This window comes from Neopelma chrysocephalum, unplaced genomic scaffold, assembly GCF_003984885.1.
Source record: "Neopelma chrysocephalum unplaced genomic scaffold, ASM398488v2 Primary Assembly neopelma1_66, whole genome shotgun sequence".
NCBI classification, from domain to species: Eukaryota; Metazoa; Chordata; class Aves; order Passeriformes; family Pipridae; genus Neopelma; species Neopelma chrysocephalum.
In genome coordinates this window covers 3,442,986-3,466,190 of record NW_020897725.1, presented here as the reverse complement: position 1 = coordinate 3,466,190, position 23,205 = coordinate 3,442,986, and the positions used below count along the sequence as shown (strand labels likewise).

The following is a 23,205-nucleotide window of genomic DNA, read 5'->3' as shown; positions in this document are numbered from 1 at the left end:
TACAGCTGCTGGAGAGAGGATTGTGGAGTGGCAAAACATTAGGTCAGTTCCACAGAGAAAACAAAACTGCACTATTATGGCCAGGGGCAGAATTGAAGTTGTTTTTTGAAGCACTGGAGTATACATTTTGAAGTGCAACCCTTGCTTTTGCTAACAGGTGAGAGTTTAATTCAGTTGCTTGGGCAAAAATAGAAGCCCTGCAGCAGGACCTGACTCTTTTTCAAAGTTCTGCCATAACCATTGCCAGGCATGAAAAGGAGGAAAATTTAACACATCACCCTGCTTCTGCCCAAGACAGGGTTGATTTTTGCAGTAGCCAGGAGGGGGCATGGCTAAGACACAGAGGTTATTCTATACCACCTCACATCAAAACAACACGACAAAACATTTTCCAGGGACAGGGGAAGGGGTTCTGTACAGGTCATGTAGTGTGGTGGCACAGTGAGGTATTGCTGGAGGTCTCCACGTAGTGTAGTGTTGAGCATTTGCTTGGGAATGGTTCACCTCTTTACACTCTGTCATTAATATAGTTGCTGTTACTGTTCATTTTCTTATTCCGTTGCTGTTTCCAGTAAATTGTTCTTATCTCTACCCATAATCTTTACCTTTTGTGACTCCAATTCTCTTCTCCATCTGGCTGCAGGGGAGGGGGAAGGGAAACGGGGGAGTGAGCTAGCAGCGCGTGGTTTGGAGCGTTTTGGTAGGAACATTAAATTGGGGAATACCATTCCTAACCCACAACACACATCCTGTTAGGAAATGTAGAAATTAGCTACCTGAAGGAGAGATGCTTCTCTTCCCTTTACAGTGAATGGCTGTGTGACATGCCAAAAGTTTTTTTAACTTCAGGATGTAGTGTTACTGGGTAACACCCCACAGGCTGTACCATGAACTATGACACTAGACAGGATGTTCAGAATGGGCCCCATTCTTCCCTTGCCATAATTATTTTTTCATTTTTTAAGAGCACCTGATCTGTTTTATTGTCATGACTCAGTGGTACCTTGTGACACAGACATGCAAAAGTCCACCTCAAATCTTCTATCATAACTCATCATGATGCAGTGCTATATGAGTTATGGGTTGTCTTGATAGTAGAGAATACTGCTCATGTCTGGCAGAAAAGAGTTTGCCTGAGGGCTAGATGAAAGATAAACAGGGCTAGCTAAAAAACCAAAGAGCTATTTGCCAAATGTGAATGGAGTAAATTCTCTAGTGATCCATGCTGCAGAGCATGGTACACATCTGATACTTACATGTATCAGGAAGAGGAGTGTCTTCCAAAAGGCAGGGAAAGCACATGCCACCATCACTTTCTTTCCCAGATCCCTTCATCCCTTGTGGTAATTTAATTTTTCTCTTTCTTAATTATCCTGAGTAAATGTTGAGCTTTGCTAACACTAAAAGTACATTTCATTATGCTTTGTGATAATTGGTCTGTTGGTAATTTGAAGGTTAATTAGTTTTTTGTTACCTTTAATTACAAACAGTCACTCTTTAAGTGTTGCTTTAGTGCCAATCTGCTGCTCTAGTCAAGAATAATTTAGAAATTTCTCTTGTAATTGAAAGAAACTGCTGATGGACAGGCAATCTGGCTGATGGATGGATCCAATACATGTTCTCTCATGGTAGATGATACCAGCAATGAAAGGACCACGCACTGCTTGCAATGGCAGGGCTTGTTATGTCAGTTAATTGCCATTTGTTGTTAATCAGTTACATAAACCAGCACATATAGTCTCCATTGACCTGTAAGAGGGGTAATCATTATTTGGCACAGAGTACTGCTCCCTTTAGTCCCTGGGCTCTTGACAGAAGATACAGTCTTGTTTCTGATCCTCTCCTGATTCAATCTGAATAGTGATGGAGTGGAAGCTGTAGTGCTCAAATAGGGCTTGGGTAATATCTCTCAAAATCTTCTGGCTGTCCATTGTGTCTGCTATAGATAGCAAGCAGAAAATAATCAAAATACATACATTTTTATAATACTTTAAAGAAAAGTAAATGTTTACTGACAGAAACTTGTACCAAGAAGTTTGTTTGAGAAGTGTTTCTTGTCCTTTTTATCCTTCTTTCAGGAACCTCCATGTCAGCAAAAGATTGTTCATTCAAATGTGGTTGGAATATGCAATTTTTGGCAAGAGCTAAGCTAAGAGTAATCACCATAGAAATTCAGTTTGGCAGAAGACTGGAGGAAAGCAGAAATACTTAATAAAGATTAGTTCATCCAGTCAAAGAGTAGCAGCAGTGCCAAGTGATTTGGGTGGCTGATAGACCCTCTGTTTTTGGGAAGTGGGGACACCATGGAGGACTTCACCATTGAACCTGTCCTTGGCCAAACACAGGTGGATTTTTTTTCTTAAATAGACCTTAATATATACAAAGCAAACATATGGATGAGAAAATTGATCTGGGTAGTGCACAATTTGTCAACTGGGATAAGAATTACAGTTTAAAAAATATTTTTAAATATTAACTATTCCCATGGAGTTTTCTCTACATTCCAAACTATGTTTAAAAATTGTTTTATGACTAGAGATGCATCTGCAATGCAGATTTGCCCTGGAAGTTTTTGTTATAGGGATCAACAGTTTTCAAGTTTGACAAATCCACTCCAGAATCTATTTGTGAAAAAAATCCAGTCTGAGCCTAATTCTTCTAATTTATTTAAAATACCTTGTAGTTTACTTCCTTGCTGCACAGCCTCTGTAATTTTCAAGTTTTGGACTAAGTAGAGGTCCCTGTTGTTTTGGCAAGATTTCCAAGAGGAGGATTTGAGAGCTTTTCTTGTTATTGTTGTTGGTTTTATTTTTCCAACAAAATCATGACAAGTTTTTTAACAAGCAACTGATATACAGTCAGTTTCATCCAAATCAGGAAAGACTGACCTTTACTAGACAGCAGTTGAATACTTACTCCCTGCTTACAGAAATTTACTGACCTGTGGCAACGTGAGCAGACAGAGCAGTCTGATTCATTGTCAGAGACCAAAGATGAAGGTTGTGAATAGACTCCACTTTCTCAACTGCTAAAATTCTTGCTTTCACTTCATCATAAGCAAATCCTTTTGATGTTCCTGAAAAGGAGAAATTGATTGGAAAAGAATATTTTAAGGAATAGAAATAATGATTGATAGAGGAAAATGTATCATGAACCTTTATTCACTTTAGATGTATAATTTTATAAAAATATTTAATGGTTTGGAAAGCCCATCTATTTCAGAGTTCACCGTGCTATTTAATCCTATCCCTTGTTATACACTTGACCATGGAAGGTGTAGACTCAGACATGTTTTAGGAGATACCCTGAGGGTTCAGTTTACATAGGATAAGCTATTTAGCCAGAACATGTCCCACCAACATATTTTGTGAGTGCAGATTCTATGGCATCGCTTGAACACCTCTGGGGCATTTTGTCCTCAATACATTTACACAATAGAGAAGCATCTATTTAGCAGGGAAGGAAAGGTGAATGTAAAGATTAAAATGGTTTGACTCAGGAATCTTAAATGAGATTAGATCCCAGGTCTAGTTATTGAGTAGCCAGTGGTTGTTTTCCTAGACAAGCCTTCTTACAATACATGATGGTGGTGACCATCATTCAGAGTGGGGACAATTGTGAGAGGATGAGTTGCAACATGAAATTCAGAGTTTAATTTAAATCCAAATTTGAATAAGAAATTTAACAACACATCATCCCTGGAGTGAGGCCTGGGAATTTGCAAATGCACGTGAGCAGCTATGAGCTAGCATGCTCATCATGATCCACTTGGATCAGTAAACTGAAAAACATTTTTAATTCCACCAATTCTGAAGTATAATAATGATGAGCACAGTATTGGTTAATTTTGTCTTTCATACCTTAACTGATACTTATTTGTAATTGTTAATGATCTCAGTGTTGTATGCTTTGTCCTATCCATTTATTACAAGAATGATATGCTATATGGAGTACTGACTTAATAGAATATGATGCTGACATACTCATGCTCTTTTAGAGAAAACCATGGACAATCAGTGCCTACGTGACACAGCCAGTCACAGGGGCTGTGGAGCTGACAGTCTGGGACAAGGCTGGATGCACGAGATAAGAGCCACCTCCAACACCAGCTCCAACATCCAATTTCTCTTGAGAAAATTCTGGGCAGAATGCTATTTAGGAGACAGGAGACTGGTTTCAGAGCCTCTCCAGGAGGACAGTGTAAAAGGTCTTGCTGTAGGGGGTACAGAAACAAGGGGGACAAAAACATCAAATAGTCAAGCCCATAGCTGACAGGATTAAACATTGCTAAGCCTAGTTCTTCTTGCTGCTGATGTACTGAGAATTGTCTATTCCAGTGCACTTGAACATGACTGGAAAGGTCCACTAGCTTGCTTTTCTGGACTGGTGTAACTAAAAATCTTTTAAACTTCTGCCTCTTGCATTCAGTCTATTTAACAGAAACAGTTCAAGGCACAGTCTTTTTCTTTTTTTTTTTTCCACAAAGACTTTTATTTCACACAAGTAAAGGAAATACACGATGAATGAGGTGAGTAGGCATCTCATATGCCAAAAGGGTGATAAAAAGCAATGCTACACATACGACAGACAAAAGCAACTCAGAGCTCATTAGCAAAACACCAATATACTGATTTTTACAAAAAGTGGCATATGTGTAAACCTAGAGTTTACAGAAAACAGTTTTGATTAAAATTGTAAGTAGGTTTAAAGTTTGATCAGAATCTTAAGAATATTGGAAACTGATGCAGAAGCGTGTTATAATTTTTCAGCACATATAAGCATTAGGGAGAAAGAGACAGAAGAAAACAAACCCAAAATATAAGTTTATTGATTCTGGAATCAGGTCCTACCTTCCATTAGCACAATCAAAATATCCCTTAAAATGGTGATGGTAGTTGCCAAAACAAAGATGGAAAACACAAATGTGCAGATTGGGTCAGCTATTTTGTATTCTGGCTAGAAAAATATGAACACACCACTTTGTTAATTTCATTTTTGTTGGTTATTGGAATTTTTAATTAGTTAATATCAAAGAATAATACATTCAATTCATCTAGTACAGAATGAGTGCTGGCCTCCTTTGCCAGGAAGCCTCAGCCTCAGGGAACGAAAGTGCTACAGATGACAAAGGGAGAGACACTGAAGTGTCCGCTTGGAACACTAAGAAGCAAGTGTTACACTCTCAACAGTCATTTCAGTTCCCAAGTATAGTTCTCTGACTAAATTACAATGTGTATCATTAAGACAGAGGAAATATTTAGAGTACCTCGTGTCACAATGCTGTGAAAGTAACACTTATCCTTAATTGCAAGGAAGGCAAGTGAACTAATAAAACTAACCTTAAAGAAGATGATAAGTGCGCTAATTAGCACACTAATGCTCTGGAATAGGTCTCCAACTGCATGCACAAAGGCTGCCCGCAGGCTGGCATTGCTCAGAGCTGGCTTTTCTCGAGGGGCTGACACGCGTTCCCTGGCTTGTGCCCCATGGCTGTGCCCGTGGCCGGTCTGGTGCAGAATCAGGCTTAGTCTGCAAGAGACGTAAAGCCGCAAACACCAGTGGATACACTGCATCTCTGAAAGCAGTGGTGTCACACACATCATCACCCCTCTCACTTCTGAATGCTGAACAGTAAAATCTGACACATTAAGTAGAAATACAGAGTGGCTAAGCAGATAATTACTGCGTTTCACTGGTTTGCATACAAACAAGAAAGTCTGTGAACAGGGTAATTAATGAGACCTCATTTTCTACAGAGTTCTTGAATATTCTGACATTGAATAAAAAGTGAGATGGAGATTAATCTTTTCCTGGAATTTTGCCTTCCGGTGTGGCAGCTAACAGAAAGTAGGAGAGCAACTGCAACTTTCAATGAGAAGTACGATCTCTCTTCTCGACTCCTTTCCATATCCTCATGAACATCATAAGTACTTAATATTTTTGAGGCCAATATCTCTATATAGTTTTTTATTGAATTACAGCAGCAGGCTCAAGTTTCAAATATTATATGGAGAGGAAAACAAAACAACTTACAGGATGTTGGCGAGCACGGCAAAAGTGGAGGTAACGAGCATCACTGTAGTATCAATATCGTAATCAGGGTGTAGCAGTCTCATGCTAGCCAAATATGTCAACACGCCAGTCACCATCCAGACAATTATCATAGACATCAAAGCTCCCAGAATTTCTAGGAATTAAAACAATCTGATTTTAACAGTCAGAATAGAAATGCAAGAAATTTTAAGAGGTTGATGGTAATGGTTCCAGACTTGTTGAGCTTTATAGCCAGGAGACTGGCTTCTTGTATGTTGGCAGACAATGCATACAAAGAATGGGCTAAACCCCTTTCTGGTCATAGCAAATCCAGTGGCTTCCCAGGGCAGCCTTATGCCTGTGATAGCCTAACCCTGTTCTACCTGCCCCTACTTTTGGCTCCTTTTCAGTGTTGAGTTCATGTGGCATTCAAAGAAATTGGAGAGATGAAAAAGATCACTTGGGCAGTTCTGGTAGGAGCAAAAAGAACTATAATGAGAAGGAAGGATAAAAGAGCAAATCTTGTGTAGTTTCCTGGCCCTGATAGTGTGGTGTGAAAACCCCAAAGACCAGCCCTCCTTCCCCAACAAGATTATCTTGATCACAGGAGCAGAAGTCGGAGGGGAGGAGAAAGGCACAGCTCACTCAAACCCACTGGCAGACATAATCCCTGTCCATTACCTTCCCCTCTTTCTGCACACTTCTTAATACTTCACAGTTCAGAAAAGCAGTAACAGCCCCCAAAGAGGTCCTGCCAGCAAAACTTATCCTGGAACTCGTCCTGCCAATGCCACAAAATCATTTTTGTGCCACCAGCTGTGATGAGAACAAAAGAAGTTATTTTTTCCCTGGGGCAGCAAAATTTAATTTTGTCTCTATTGGCTCTGAGTTGGGCTCAAATAAATCCAGTCCCCAAGGCCACCTTTTATTGCACTGCCATAGGAGAGGTCCAGGGAAGTGCATATGAATGTGCAGCATGCTTCTAATAGGATGTGGGACTAGTAATTGCCATGTGACTTGAATGGGTAAGTGAGCACAACTGAGACAGTACCAAGGAAAATGAAAGCTCACAGTAAAGTGAAAGGAAGTAGATAGCCAGAAAGCATTTGCACAGAATTCCACTGACAATCCCTGGAAACAGCTTATGATTTTGAATATATTTTTATGAGGGTCACCCCTTTTGCAGCAGTCCAGGCTCCAAATACTTATCAAATAACCATTTTTTTCTAAAACTGGCAAATAACAAATGAAAATGCACTGACAGGGGAATCTAGTGTTGCTTAAAAGTAGAGAGAAGCTCAAATAAAGCATACAATTTTTTTTCTGCAGGTTACAGGTTGAAACTGCAAATTTGGCCCAACTGAAGATGTTGATGGCTGTGCTATCATGGGCATGAAAGCAGCCAACAGCTTTTGTGAACACCTGTGTTCATATCTGTGTGGATGTGTGCATATCCTCCACAACAGAATATGTTAGAATTCATCTTTACCTACATAGGTGAAAATATGTATTAATTTTCAATGTGTTATCTTAGCAAAAGTTTAGCTAAGTTTACAGACCAGTTCAGCAGCACTCAGTTCTCAGGTAAATTTCTTTAGAACTACTAGCACTAACAGAGTACAGCAAACAATAGTGTAGGGTTGTGTGGGAATCTCTGAATCATAGCACAGGGAAATTGAGGTGCAAGAGAGTTTTTGTACCTGGAAGTAGGTTTGGTTCACACTATCAGTCTTACTCAATATTGTGCTTCAATCTGTGTTGCTGAAAGTAGCTGCACTGGTTCTGGCTTGGAGGGCAGGAGGCATTCAGATGGCCTCTGCTAAACCTGAACCGTGTCATACAGTCTTTTCATGTCAATATCTATCAGTCTGAGAGAAGCAGTGAACAAACAGCTTCCACTATCACTGAGGGCTGCACCTGCTAGACCTCGGTAGTCAGTGAAGAGTGACTTTGTCACCTGAGTGCCCTCGGCTACTCTATTAAGGTATCCATCTGCATATTAAACTGGAAATATAGCTGGGAAAATAAGCAAGAAACAGGATAGCAATCACGGAATGCAATTAAATAGCCTCTAACATTTGATAGAGGGCTCTCTTTGCAGATAAAAAGGCAAGAAAGGACTGGTTTTGAACTTACGCATTGAAATAAAAAAAAATAATATATTTCAGACTGAGAATGAAGTTACATGAGGTGGCTGAACCTGCCTACATCAGCAAGAGAGAAGTCTCTCACTTTTTTTCCCCCAGGCTAAGAGAGCATAAACACAAAAAGTAATGAATGATTTACTGATGGTAAATAGTAGTTCTCTAAGGCTGCAAAATTCAGCTGTGTGTCGTCTCCATAATACCAGCAGTGCTTGAGTAATACTGAACCTCCTTCTCACCCAGTTTGTTTCTAGCAGAGTTGATAGAATATACTTAGGGAGCTACATAAAGACAGGATGAGCATGGCATGTCTTCCCTGGTACTTTCTGTGGCTACAAACAACCTTGGCCTACAGACATCCTGAGTCAGAAGCTGCTTCTGGGCCTTCATACTGAACATCCTTGATGTTCAGTATTTAGCATCTGAGTCCTTGCTTCAGGTGCACCGGTGTCTAGAGTCATTTGAGATACATTGGCACCTCCATGTATGGCCTGACACAAGATGTATAATTTATCCATAGACTTCTGGAGTGGCAGCTGGATTTCAAACAGCACGAATCATTCACATACAAGCAACTTAAACTGAGTCCCAAGACATCCAGCAGGAGATTCACTTCCAGACTGAGACAATTAAATTTAAATGTCTACCTGCAGGTGTGAGCTAAGCTACCTTTATGGACAATGGATGTCAAATTAACGGTGATTGCGCCATTGGCTGAATTGGAAACACATACTAATTTCTTAACTATGAGTGTCTGATCACATTTGAGATGCCTTGGCCTTGTGCTTGGCATCCTGTGCAGTCTCCTGTGGGACTTGTGCAAGAGCTGCCATTCGCATGCATAAGACAGATCTTCTAGGGACATAGCACTAGACTTCTATGTTTAAGCAGCTGAATGGAGTCTACATTTCTGTTGAATGTATCAGACCCTGTATTTATACGTGCTCGTGTATGTGTAGCATTGATATTTAGGTGTCTAAATCTTGAACAGACTTGTACTCTGAGAAATTTTTTCTGATGGTTAATGTTTTGCTGGTGTCTTGTCTTTTTAAAAACACTTGTGTTTGATTATCAGGCTTTGGTATTAGGGTCATTGGTAAAAATATTGATTTTGGTTAAGAGCAGAGTACGTTAAAAATCTGCCTGTGTTTGCATCTGATCAAAACCAGCAATGATAAAGAGAACTGCAGGGAGAGGATCTAGAAAAGGATAAATGTTAAAGGATCTCACTTTTCTACAAATGTAATGTTGACTTTTTAAAATAATTTAATAATTTTCTTTATAAATAGAGGAAACCTTCATTTTTATGGGTATCACTGCTTTGATAGAAACTTGTGTTTCATTACATATTGAGGGTTTAGTCCTCCTCACACTCAATTCAATGAGGGAAGTTGCTGTTACCTCAGTCAAAGCTAGCACCAGCCCAAAACTATAGTAAATAGTGATCTGAAAGACACACTTGTAGATAAGAGATGCTCTTTACTTCTTTGAACCTCACTGTCTTACTCTGTTTGTCTTGAGTCCTGGGGGCTTTGAGAGCATTATTGCGCTGTCTCTAAATGCCTGCAGAACTGTGTTGGACATTAGCACGTTTTCCAGTCCCTGGCTATGATAATCTCCCTTTCCCATTCCACATGTTCATACTGTGAGATGTTTGGTACCTGCTCGGTGCCACCCAAAAGTTAGTTGTTTGGTAGGAGGTTTGGAGGCAAGCCACAGTGAGAAGAGGCTGATCAGGAAACTCGTCAGGTCCACCAGGATGTGTGCTGCATCTGTGACCACCGCCAGGCTCCCGGCGATCTGCCCACCTGTGTGAAGCACACACCCGTATCATGGCTCTGGTCAGAAGTTTGAGTCAACCAGATCAGACTCAAGACCTGCTTTGCTGGGAATAAGAGGGAACACTCAATTTTCAGTCATCATAGACAAAACTCAAACCACGTCAAAGATCGTTTCATTTTGTACCACATTCATGTAATAAAAGGTATGAATTAATAGAAACACATAAGCCAAATTTCTTTGTGAGAGAGAGAGACCTAAGAACAATAACAGTTGTGATACATTAGTTCTGTGGTTATTTTACTGTTGGACTGTTTTACTGTGACTATTTTAGTATCAGATTTCTTCATGAAAGGCCACACTAGGAATCATATTTCCAGTATTGTCCCACTATCTTTTCACAGAACACTGATATTTTTATGTATGTACAAACATTCAGAGATGTAGCTTATGGGAATCATTTCCTGTTTGTTATAGGAAAATATGCATGTTCTTCCTGAGGTTTGGATGGCTGGATGCCTGACTGTGTATTTGTCACAGGCAACACTAAAACAGGAATACATGGAAAGGTCCCAGTAGAAGACCTGTGATAAACAACTAACCATTTTAGTGAGGGCATGGAGAAAAATGTTCTGTTTTCAGGACTAATCTATCATTTTGCATCTGTAATGCATGATTTAATTTTCCTGCTAGAACTCAAAAAATGTGGCTGAATATCATTTTATTTTGCCGGGGTTGGGTTTTATGTGAATTCTGAAAAAAAAAACCAAATACCAAACTCAAACCATTTTAGGGTATCGTAATCCACATTTCTTTTACCCACTAAGCCAAACATCATTGTTTTGCCAAATTCTTCTAACCATGTCTCAGGGCTAAGGGCAAACCCAAATGAACTAAAAGTTTGTTCTAAACTACCCCCACTGCTGGTGGCTGCAGGAGAAGACAAGGATCACAGGCGGGACACTGTCCTGCCAAATCATTACAGCAGGGGAATCTTTTCATCAGAGTGCAAATGTAGAAAAATGGAAATGTGAAATAATAGAGCCAAAATATCCAGTTTCTGCATTTGGCAATACATTTCCGTTCTTCAGTCATTTAATTAATTTCAGCTCACCCATTTCTCCTAACCACAATCCATATGAAAATCAATGAATCCTGACAAACTTCGTAAAATGACTCATTCAAACCTTTGGCAGGATACCACTGTCAAAGGGACATGTAAGCACATCTCGTTTCCTTATAGATGCAAGGTCTTCATGCCAGCAGGATGGACTGACTGTTTAATATCCTCCTGTATGCAGATTTTAGATTAGAATACCAAACATCGTATGTTTTGTCACCGCAGGAGAATGTATTTTGCACATATAAGGCATATATTATTTTTCTCTATTGCCTCCCATTTACAACTGCCTGAAAGTTACTTCCCAGAAGGGAGCAAGCATGGCTGCAGAATTTGGGGGCACCTCATTCCTTGCAGTAAAAGGAAAAATTCAGCAGAACAGATATTTCCCAGGACATGCACAGGGATAAATACACATATACTTTTTGGTCATGACACAGGTCTTAGACTTTCACTGTGCACAGTGTAGCTGTATCTCAAGTGGGAGGCAGTTTTGCGTAGCAAAGGGAAGAAGGCTTGTCTGACGGTGCACAGATGTTAACAACCAAGGTAGTAGCTATCTTTCAGTAAACAAATATGTAAAACACAAGCTGCATGCAAAACCCCATCGCATTTTAGATACTATATTTCCATATTCTGGGGGACAACATCTCAAAAGCTTGCTTCTAGCCTTCTGCCTTTGAAAAATGTTTGCAAATTATTACTTTATGTATTGTTGGTGTAACTAATGCCTTGGGTGAGTTTCTGAGATCTCAGTCTGCTTATCTTAGCAACTTGGTCAAGTCTTTATACTCTGTTCTGACATGAGGATGCAAGCAAGGTTTGTCTTTCTTTCTAGTGCCCAAATGGAAATGAAGTACTTTGAAATCCACATTTGGTCTGTAGCCACTAAAAATCTTTGGAAACTACTTTCATATCAGGGCTCTACATTGGGTGCTATTGGTTTGACTGATATCTCCAAATCTATAGAGATTGTGATGGGTCTGCTTTAGAAGAATGGAAGATAATTGTCTTTCAAAGACAGTTAGTGTATCAGGCTCAGCCAACAGTGCCCCTTCTGGGACAGCAGTAATGGCCAGCAGAAATGGTTTGAGCAAAAATATCATGGAAATACCTAGGCATTCAAAGAAGCACAACGCTTCAACCTCTCTGAGAGGGATGCAGTTTTGTTTCTTCTGTTTAACATAATAATGCCCCCAGAAGCTGTTTACCCTTAGAGTAGAAGGAAGGGGAACATATCCTTTACTTTCAAGAGTAAAGCCTGGGTAATAGTTATACGCTTTTACTGCCTTGTATCAATACTCCCAACAAGGGGCCTTTGTGGCTTATTATTCCCTACAATGGATGTTTATAGCTTTGTATACCACAAGCAGTAGAAATTGTCAGTCACTCAATGGTCAATCATCAGGCAGAGGCAGTCTTGCTTAATGATTAAAAAAATTAAATGTATGGTTCATAATTACAAAAATCTCCATAGAGTGCTGTCTGTAACTGCAGTTAATAACTGGTTTGTCAAAGTTTAATGGTCTGAAGCAAAATGGTCTTCAACCCTGTTACTTAAGCTGTCACTGCAAAAAAGCTGTATGATTCATTAAGCAAAATGAAACATTTAGTTAACATATCATCTGTCCTTCCAATTATCCTCTAGCATTGCTGTATTCACCAAACTTAAGCCTACTGATTATATGGTTTTGTTAATAATGCATTACTTCTGGCACTGGAAATTACTGCATGGGGATTAGCAATATGCATGGGTTTTCATGGGGGAAATGCACGTGACCTACAAACAACGGGGCTTCATGCAGATGGAGAGCGTGGGAGGGAATAGTTGGAGAAGTCCCTGCTGGGTTTGGCAGCCAGGGGAGAAGGCAGAAATGCAACAACTCTTTCAGTGACTCCACTCCTTACCTGTGAGGAAGACAAAGCTTTTGTCTTTCATTTTCATGGGGCTCCAGGGGTCCCTGAGCTAGGAAAGTATGGGTTTCAGAGGCCTTCCTGGCTGATTTTTGTTACATTGCCTGGAGCACATATGGCAAAAGTCTGTGGGATTCCTCATGCCTTCCCTTACCTCACCTCACTGTGGAGAAGGGCAAGTTAAAGAGCCAGGAACTATCAGGTGGATATAAATATCACAGAATCCATGGAGAGAGCAGATCAGTGGGACAAAATGAAAGCTAATGCTCTATGAGCAAGCCAAATACTTATATTGGATATTGTAGGATGGGTCCAGAAGTGAAAGCTAATTAGGTAGGGGAATAATCTTCCACTGATCCAGAGACACACCAGCAGGCCAATTTAAAAGATAAATCTGCCCGATATAAATACATTGACTTAACTGTAGAAAAACAGATGGCAAATCTGGCCCTGGATTTCCCTGGATTTTGTGAAGACTCTTGCATTTATTATCAGATTCTGCTGCTAGCAACCTTCATCAATGCTGAGTCTCATTGGCCTGGATAAATATGTAAAATCCTTTAATCTTTTAAAAAAAAAATCCAGTTTATTAGAAACCTTTTGTGACATGATGCTAAGACATGCTAGTCACTTTTAGTCAAGTTTAAAGACTTGGGAGAACAGTTCAGACTATTAACTGATCTTTGTATTCCTACCCAGATGCAATCCTTGAATGAATATATTAAAATACTTTGATAATTTCACTTAACCACCCCCCCACACACACTCCTCCCCTATGATTCTTTTAATGACTGGTGACAAAGGAGGTTTATTTAATCCCAGGTGAGTTCACCTCTGTGCACTGTGGGTCCCTGCAGGCACAGTGTATAGAGAAGGCATGAATGTGGCTGTGCTGGGCACCAGACTGAGCTCTCTTTGAACATACATACTCCCCTGTTATCTCAGCAATCATGAAGAAGATGCAGATTACTGATGCTACACAGAGCTTCCTCCTGGCTTGATGCTGCTCCTTCTTTCTGTTCTCATAGGCCTGTGAGTAGCCGTGACAGTGATACGCTGGATTAGCTTCAGCAACTTCTGCTTCCTGCTGCTGCCTCTCTTCATTTAAATTCTTCTGAAGCCAGCTCATCCTTCGAGGTAGAAAGAAACAGAGGTTAAGAAAGAAAAACCCTGGTTATTTGGGCTTCTAACCCTGAAGACCCAGAAACTATGTAATTAATGTTTTCAAAGGATAAAAGTAGAGTTGGGAACAGCAGCGCAGGTCACAGAAGAGGCTTGCTCGCACAAGCAGGGGTCTGTGGGAGGGAGCTGCACATGAAATGACTGCTCTGGTTGTGTTTCCCAGCTCTTTGGGCTCTCCTACATCATTTAGCAGTTTATGAAGTGCAGGGTGGCTTTCTTAGGCTGTGTATTTCTTGCACACCATATGATTTTCAAAAAGTCGTACCTCATGCAAATAGTTACCAAATTCAGCATATCATGGAGACAATTCTACTGAAAAATTCAAGATTTTATTTCCAATAACTTTGTCAGGAAGACTAGAAAAAAAAAATAAAAACCTTTTCTCAAATATAAATGGCTAAAGATATTTCTCTCCTTTCTTTACATGCAGAACTATTTTATCTCATTTCCAGACAGGTACAAAAACTATCAATATTCCTGCAGAACCTGAGCATAGAAAATACTGGACCAAAAAATTCAAAGGTATTTAAAAAATCAAAGAAATAATTTTTTCATAGTATGCTGACCCCTTTGTGCCACTGCTTTCATGGAACGGTGAGAAGTTCAGTAGAAGTGGCTCTTCAAGCATTTCTTCATCACAAGGTGATTTCCCAGCCAAACCCGCTCTGCCAAAAAGCCTCAGCGTTGTCCCTGTCAGGGTTCCTGCATAGCAAATACATAGTTGGGATAGAGAGGTCCTGGGCCATCGCGTTACAAGTGTGGGAGCTCCTGGATTACCATGACGTCTGGTGCTTTCACTAAAGTAACCCAGAGACTGCCCCAGGGGAGCCCCACAGTGGTTTGGTGAGCAAGGATGTTCCCTTCAACTGAGAAAAACCTGTCCTAGAAAGCTCAACTGAAACCCATTACATCTCTCCAGGTAAAACATTTATTGCCAGAGCTACTCTTGATGTGATAACCGTGTATTGAGACTATGGCATCAGAAGGCGAATTCTGCTGAGATGCACATACATAACACCCATATAACCATGAGCTGCAGCTATTTGAGGTCTGTGTGTGCAGGGCCTATCCGGGAACACAGCAAACTCCACTGCTTTATTTCAAGTCTGAAATTAGCCTGGGGGCAGGATGTGGGACTGGGCTTAGCTGCCCCAGTAATAACAGCTTCTTCCCCATTCTGACTTCAGACTTTCCTTTGGGACACAGAAGAATTGTTTCTTCAGCTAAGTGAAGGAAACTTGTGCTCCAGGAAGTAAGATGGATCCAAGTGACTATCTGTAGTGTTTCTGCACTTATCATTGAAGTGTCAAGATGCCTAAAATCTCGCTGGAAAGAAATCAGCTGGTGGCTGCCAACCTGCAGTAGTCAATGTCAAGAAAAAAACTGTACTGAAATCGCAAGCTTTTTCCAGCTGCTTTTTATGGGCAGCCTGAGAGGGCTGCAGCTGCTCAGCGGGTCTGAAGTCCTGCCAGATGCCCCACACCAGTGGGCGAGAGGCAAAGGCACCTGCAGAGCTATGGATGCCTTGGCCTTTCGTGTTCATCAGCACCACAGAGATACTGGCAAAAGGAGAAAAGCTGACCCACCTTGGCAGCAAAGCCCTGCAACTGTAGATAATCAGCATGGATTTGGTTTTGTAAATATTATTGAGATGTTCCAAGGATGCAACATTCCCCTGAGTCAGCCTGTTTCCCAGCCTAGTTAGCATGTGGTCTCTGTTTGCTCAGTGGAGGCGACTGATTCCTCTTGTATGTGAGGAGCTTGTGTGAAAGAGCAACTGGTCAGATTTAATGCCTGGTGCTTGGAGACAGTGAGTTTTCTTAGTCCTTTTGTCAGCATTTTTCTTTATTTTCCTCACAACAATGAATAAATGGGAGCTGGGCTGTCTGGGGAATGGGCTGCCCATATGGCAGCTGGGGTCCCCACTAGCCAGTCCTTCTCCAGTCCTTTAGCTTTACATTCATCAGCGTCCTCATGTGCTCTGTGTCACTTTTGTACAGTATTTTCCTGATGAATTAGACACAGAAGGTACCACAAATTAATTCCTTCCAGATGGCTGAATAAAATGCTGCAGTTCTCTCACTCTCCCCTGGAGATCAGGGCAGGCAAGATTTTCTTTATCGTGATCTCTCTCTGGAGTTAACTTCCAATGCTTTTCTATAGTTTGCATGTAAAATTAATTTCCCCTTACCTCAATTTTCATCAGCTGGCATTGAACGTTAAAATCATCTTAATTACATGAGTCATGATCAGCTCAACAGCCTGTCAGGGCAGGGATGGCAAAATTGCAGCTGCATATTTCTGAGCCACCAAATCCTTTCCTTGCTGTTAACAAAATAGGTTGCTCTGTGATCCCCCTCCCTTTTATTTTTTTAATCTTCAGGTCTCTTTATCAGCTAACAAAACCTTGGGGCATCACAGAGGGGCAGGAAAGCATATCCACAGATATTGTTGGACAGATGCAAAAGCAAACAGAGACAACATAAACCCACAAATGTCACTTTTTTCTGTCTAAAGGGCACCTAAATAAAAGTGCCCCAGTTGCCAGAGGTGGTGAGCATTCACTGAACTCACAGACCAGCATCTGGCCTGATGAATTGCAAAAACTCCTGCCAGCTCCTGTGCATTATTTTTCTCTTCCAAAAGCAGCCTGCCGCTAATTAAAAGAATCTAAGAGGCAATTTTATAAAAGTGTGAATCAAAAGCTTAAGGTGCAAAGATCAGCTCTGTTAAACCAGAAACCCCTTCAGAGTGTGTTAGAGCAAGATGCAGCCTTTGAGTATCAGATCTCTGCACCTGCACATTACAGAGTCACAGATTAAAAAATAATCTTTTCTCCATTTCAAATTCTCTTTTCTTTGTAAAAAAGATAGTCAGGGGAATGTCACAGAAAGGTTCCTACTGAGTCATGCCCAGAAGGGGGGAAGTAAAAAATATTAATACATAGTGCAGATTCCATACAAATCATTAGCAACACCTTTTTATTACAACTTCCTTTTGTTTGTTTTCACTTGATCTGCTGGGTGCCTTGATCTGCAGGCTGATGGGAATAATTGCCATCCTCCTAGACCATTATGAGTTCCCCAGTCAAAAGAGGAAAATTTGGAATCACTGCACTTCCCACAGGAGATCATCTCCTTCACAAGGGAAAATAGTAATTTTCTGGTGCCTGAAAGGATAATGAAACTGCCTTCAGAGAAAAATTTATCAAAGCCACAGTCACCTCCCTTATTCTGGCACAATTCTGATTTTGATTCTGAATATTTCCAAGGCATTTAAGACCCTGTTAATAGCCTGGCTGTCCAGTTTCTCATTTTCCTTATTGTGGGCACAAAATAAAGGCAAATATTTATATATTTGCATACATTTAGATGTCTAGTAATTGGGAATTTATGCCTTGGTTATTTTATTTAATTTTGAGGGCCTGGCCCTGGATATATAAGTGTGTTGTCAATAAATTTCCTTCTGCAAAACAGTAAAGCAATAGTTGGTTGGAGATAGACCAAAGGTCTATGTAGCCAAGTATCCAAACTCTGTCATGATATGAAGGAATACATAAGGACAAAGTACCAAAAACGAACATGTCCAGAGAGGGACTGCTTCCTGGTTACACAAATCTGGAGGCTGGGAGGTGGCTGAACCAGAGCTCCTGTCTAACAGCCCTTTACAGATCTTTATTCCACAAACCCAGCTGACTTGAAAGTGTTGAGTTCCACAGTTTAATTATGATTTGTGTAAAAATAATACATCCTTTGTTACTCTGAAGCTGTCTGCCTGCTATTTTAATTAGTTCTTGTACTGTTAGAAATAATGAATGACTATTCCCTGTTTACCTTCATCACATCATTCATGATTTTATGTATCATTGTTATACCTCTGAACCATCAATTTTCTGAGCTGATGCCCTAGCCATTTAATTTCTGTTTCATACCACTTACTATCTTGGTTCTAATTTTCTTTCTGAGATGAAGTGGCCATAATTGAAGTGGGCATAATGGAGATGGCATGTGGCCAGTACTGGGCAGACACAGTCCTTTCTACAGGGTCCTAATGTCACCAACAGGAGGGCAAAGGCAATGGCATTGGTTTTGCTGAGTCTGCTAAAATACTATGTGCTACTGGGACCAGCTGGCAAGCCAGTACAAAGGAGATATAACCACAGGGCACTCAGCTAAAACACTTCAGAAGTCACGAGAAACACCCACAGTTTTCCTAAGCATCGACTTCTGCAAAGCATAATGAGTGGTGGAAAGCCTTTATTTGATGAGGACTCTTTGATCTCGTAAGAGTTTTCATATCGCCTGCAGGAAGGCAAAAAAAGAAGAAAATATTCCCTACGTGCTTGCTATACAAAATCAGTCTTTACCTTAAGAAATCATCTCCCAGGCTCGCTTCAAACTTTTGCCTATTGGTATGAGCCTGGCAGACAGGAATCAACCATGAGCCTAAGACTGATAGGCAGCAATATCTACGGGTCACCTTAATGCCCTGTGTTAAAAACTTTTGCATGAAGACAAGCCCTAAGCTTTTAATACATCTTTTTTGCTTTCAGCATTGTCCCCCACTCATTTTTTTTCTCTGGTCTCAGAGACAGAATAAAACTCAAAACCTTGAGACTAAAAGCCTTGAGTTTTACTGTGTGATGGTATTCAAATTCCCACTATAATGACATATAAAGAACATAATCAGAAATTCAGAAAATCATGCTGAATCAAGCCAAAATCTAGTTCACAGTATAACTGGCACAATCAGAGGTAAATTCACAGATTTATGAAGTGGGATATTGAATATTCACTGATTTAATATTACACTGACCTATTGCCAGCAAGAAATACAATCATCTGGCCTGTCTTCATTCCTGGAAACTTCAGGAATTTGGTTGAGCTATTACCTAGACTGCGATAAGTGGTTATCTAGATCACTAGATAGGTGATAATAAATAAAAAATAGCATAATAAATGACTAATCATTGGAAAAACTTATCTCTCTTACCACCATAACTGATTGTGAAAAGACCATGGAAAACCATCTTAGACACCTAGTTCAGACCTAATTTAAAGAGAGATGATACAAATATCTCTTTGAATGACTTACAGACAACACTTGTTTCATGAAGCAGCGGGTTCTGAGCACTCAGCTTCAGACCCTTTTATCATTATGGTTCATACCCTTCCTCGAGGCTGGTGGGAAGTGGTCTCCTCTGCTGAAACCCATCCTGTGTAATGTCTTTGTCTGTTACCTGTAGGAGGAGGTGTAGTGCACCTGGTCACGTTGGCAGATGATGCCAACCTGGGGGTGCAGCTGATAGATTAGAGGACAAGGCTGCCATAAGCAGGCTGGAGGAAGGGGTCAACAGGAGCCTTCTGAAATTTTACAAGGATGGATGAATCAAAAGTCCTGCACATGGGACAGACAGACTTGTGAGATCACATCTAGAATGTTGTGTCCAGTTTTGGTGTCCCTAATTTGAAAGATCAATAAAGTGGTGCAGGTTCAGTAGAGGGTAACTAGGATGGTTAAAGGCTGGAACACTTCTGCAGGGACTGGACTTGTCCAGTCTAGAGAAAAGGTGGCTCCATAAGCACCTGGCTGCAGCCTGCCAATATTTTTGAGGAAGCTATTGAGAAGATGGAGCTTTATTGCTGTGCATGGAGGAAGAATGAGGTCATTGGTCATAAAGTGAAACAAGTTCAGATTGAATATGAGGAAAAAAAGAAAAAAGTCTGTGAGGTTAATTCAGTATGGGAGCAGACTGCCCAGAGAGGTTGTGCAGTCTCCATCCTGAGAGATTCTTTTCAAGACTTGACCAGAGACAGCCCTGAGCAACCTTGTTCAATCGCTTGGCTGACCCTGCTTTGAGCAGGAGGTTGGACCAGAGACCTCCTTGAGGTCCTTTCCAATGTGAATTATTCTTCAAGCTTACAACTGATCTGTTTTTCAGAGGGCTCAGTTAAAGCCCATCCTCTTGTAAGCCTTTCAAGTTGAGCATGGGAAACCTCAATGCATCCAAATCTGCTAGTGACTACAGATAGGCCTGGCATGTGCAAAATACCCTCCTCCAGCCCTGAGTACAAGGAAAGGGTATGCTTTCAGGCTTCCTACTCACATGGTCAAGATAAAACCAGTTTTGTTCCACGTGTACTGTAATGATGGCATGTATCAAAAAGAAAGAAGTTGGAGGATGGCAAAGAAATATGCAAACTGTGTGCAAAATAAAGTCTGTAGAAAGCACTAGGGCTGTTCATTAAGCCTACACATGGGGAATGGAAAAATGTGTTAATTTATACCAAAGGCTAAGATGAGCTTATTGCTACTGATCGGCTTAAAACACCTGAAGCTGTGCAGGCAGCTGGTCTGTGTAAGCCCAAGCCCAGTGGGCTGCATTTCCTGATGGGCTGGCTCTGGCCTGTGGGTTGGCACCCTGGGTTACTGGGCTGGCACCCCAGGTAGCTGGGCTGGCAACCTGCACTTCTGGGTTGTAATGGGGAGCAGGATTAACTCTGGGCTGCCAGCTTTTCCGAAAAGGAGGGAGACTGGCTCTCAGTCCCTATTTCTGGTTATTTCTGGTAATGGACAGACTAATTAGATTGTGCAGTTAATCAGATTTCATCTGACAGAAAAAGCCAAATGGAGGTGCAGCACAAAAGCCACATGGCTGGATGACAAGTCCTCCTCATTTTGGAAAGCTGTGTACCACCTCCATCACTCAGCCACCTCAGGACTGCTACTGGGGAACCCTCCTGGGACCAGCCCTCCAGTTCAGGGGCTGTTGGATGTAGCTGCAGCCATCAGCCCAACAATTGCAATTGCTGCAGTGATTCACCCCAACTAACTTCAACTCTAAATTAAGAAATAATTATCAGAAACAAATCGACTCCTCCAGAAGGTGAGTCAGCTCAGAGGGGAGGATCAACTGCCAGATATTCTTTCCCCCAGTGTGCATCCTACCCCTCTTCTTACCAGGAATATTCCCTGTTACCAGTGATCCAGGGAAACCAAGGGCTTCCTCATAAGGCAGCCTAACAGTTGCCCCGTCTCAGGGTTTGTCCAGAATTGTCCTTGGTGTCCAGAGGTGGTGAGGGACCAAAGGACCTGAAGCAATGAAGCTGTGATCACAGAACTGCAAACTTTCAAAAAAACTCAAGAGTTTTCAGTAACTAAAATGAACTGCAGAATTGTATGGGACCTTTCTGAAATATAAATATTACCACAAAAGTAATTTTGGACAGTGCCATGTATATTTATGGAGCCACATAGTAATATTTAAATAATAACCCAGACATTCAAACGACTGAAATACGATGGCAGTGACCCCAGTATAAGAACATGGAGAGACAGATTTCCATTTGAACTGACAGTGTTTACGCCAAGTTTCTGTCCCACGCGTTTTAAGAGAGCCAGGCAATAAATAACCTGAAAACCAATGAGATAATGGAAATGTCAAAAGGTGCTAAGCTGTAACTGAGCAGCTATTTTCTTTTAAAAATACTTTCTAGTCTGAGTCAAAAGGAAGAATGAAAATAAGTTAAACTGCAAAACTATTTTCTGATGGACATTTATACTAATTTTTTAACCCAAGCTACAGGATACCTTACGTTTTCAGAGGGTCTTTCTTCACTCAAACAAGCATTTACTCACAAGATCTCTGGCACATGAGAGGTACTTCAGCTCTAAGTCCAATAGACATCCACAGGAATAAAGCATCGTCTTTCTTTCAAACCAAATGGATAATTTAGACATTCAAGCATGAAGGAGCCTTGAATCAAACATGGTGTCAATAGCACGATTATAATTCAGCCTAAAATTGCAGCATAATCCATGAGGTTTTTCATCCTACAATAAATCTACTAAGCTTATAAAATACATAGCAGAAGACACTTGCTTCAACAGTAGATTGGTGCAATCCGTCACATACGCAGACACATCAGATTGCTGTCTAGTAAATGCTTCAAACATTTAATAAGAAAGTTTGGGAAGGAAAAAAAATCAAACAAAACATTTTGAAAGTACTAAAAGATACTCCCTTTATACACTGTGAAAGTTTCTGGGCTTTGACTCCTGCAGCCCCTCAGCAGATTGATGATCAGAAATGGCAGTGAAGGAAACAAAGAGTTGTGTTACCTGTCTAGGGCCAAGGAGTACTTCTTGGTGTCCCTCTCACTCACAAGACAAGCTCTTTCAAGACCCTTTCTGGTAGCCATAAGGAAAGTCGATGGGGTTTTGCTTGATTTTGATTTTCCCCTTAAACTTTCTTGTCTCTGTTGGAAGAAGATATGGGCAGAAATGTCCTCTTGACTTATGCAGAAGTCTCTGCCAAATATTTTTAAATGAAAATGTTTTAATAATCTTCTCAATAATCCCACTGCGAGAGAAAGCTGCTTTCCTAGTCCCGATGGCGTCACTACCATAACAACCAGTAACTTGCTGAGCACAGCAGATTGGATGTTTCGGGCCTCACTCCTTGTTTTTCTTTTTTCCCCCTCCATGTTTGATGCTGCATATGCTCTTTGGTCACGCGGTGGGTGCGTGCTCTCGCAGTCGTGGGCTGGGGGTCAAGCACTGCGTGCACACATCAAAGTCCTCACACGTGCTCGTATGGATGCACTGAAGGGGAGAAGGAAGGTGATTAAAACAGCCCAATTTGCCTGGAAACAGTCAAACCCCTGTTTGCCTTTCTGCTTCCTTGGCTTGTGAGGAAAACAAACCTCCATTACTTCAGCTTTGTGCAAGCCTCTTAATGTAAGTAATTGCTCTGAAGACTGATTTCTACCCCGTCATATTTGCTCCTAATGGTTTGAAACAGAAGAGACTGCTTATTATTGCCATTTGCAACAGAGGTTATTGAAATCTTTATTTCAGCAGGAAGGACTGCAGGTTGTTATTTCTGCTTTATTCAGTTTGTTAGTTCTATCAACAGCCACAGTCCCTGGAGGGGAGAAGACCTCCAGCCTCACCTTTCTCACAGCCTGACCTCAGACATTCACTTCAGCTCTAATGGGAAATTTTGCACCGGTGTTGTCTGTGTTTTACTAT

The 23,205-nt window shown here is 40.9% G+C and overlaps 1 protein-coding gene across 1 annotated transcript; it reads right to left on the bottom strand.

The window, feature by feature from the left end:
* Positions 1–1,793: 1,793 nt before the first annotated feature.
* On the bottom strand, positions 1,794–22,373 carry SLC30A8 (solute carrier family 30 member 8). Its single transcript, XM_027684372.1, has 8 exons — positions 22,294–22,373; positions 13,912–14,120; positions 9,839–9,985; positions 6,034–6,187; positions 5,340–5,529; positions 4,851–4,956; positions 2,942–3,076; positions 1,794–1,939 (listed from the first exon to the last, which is right to left on the bottom strand). The coding sequence occupies exons 1-8, from the start codon at positions 22,371–22,373 to the stop codon at positions 1,794–1,796; spliced, it is 1,167 nt and encodes a 388-aa protein (XP_027540173.1).
* Between the last annotated feature and the right edge of the window lie 832 nt (positions 22,374–23,205).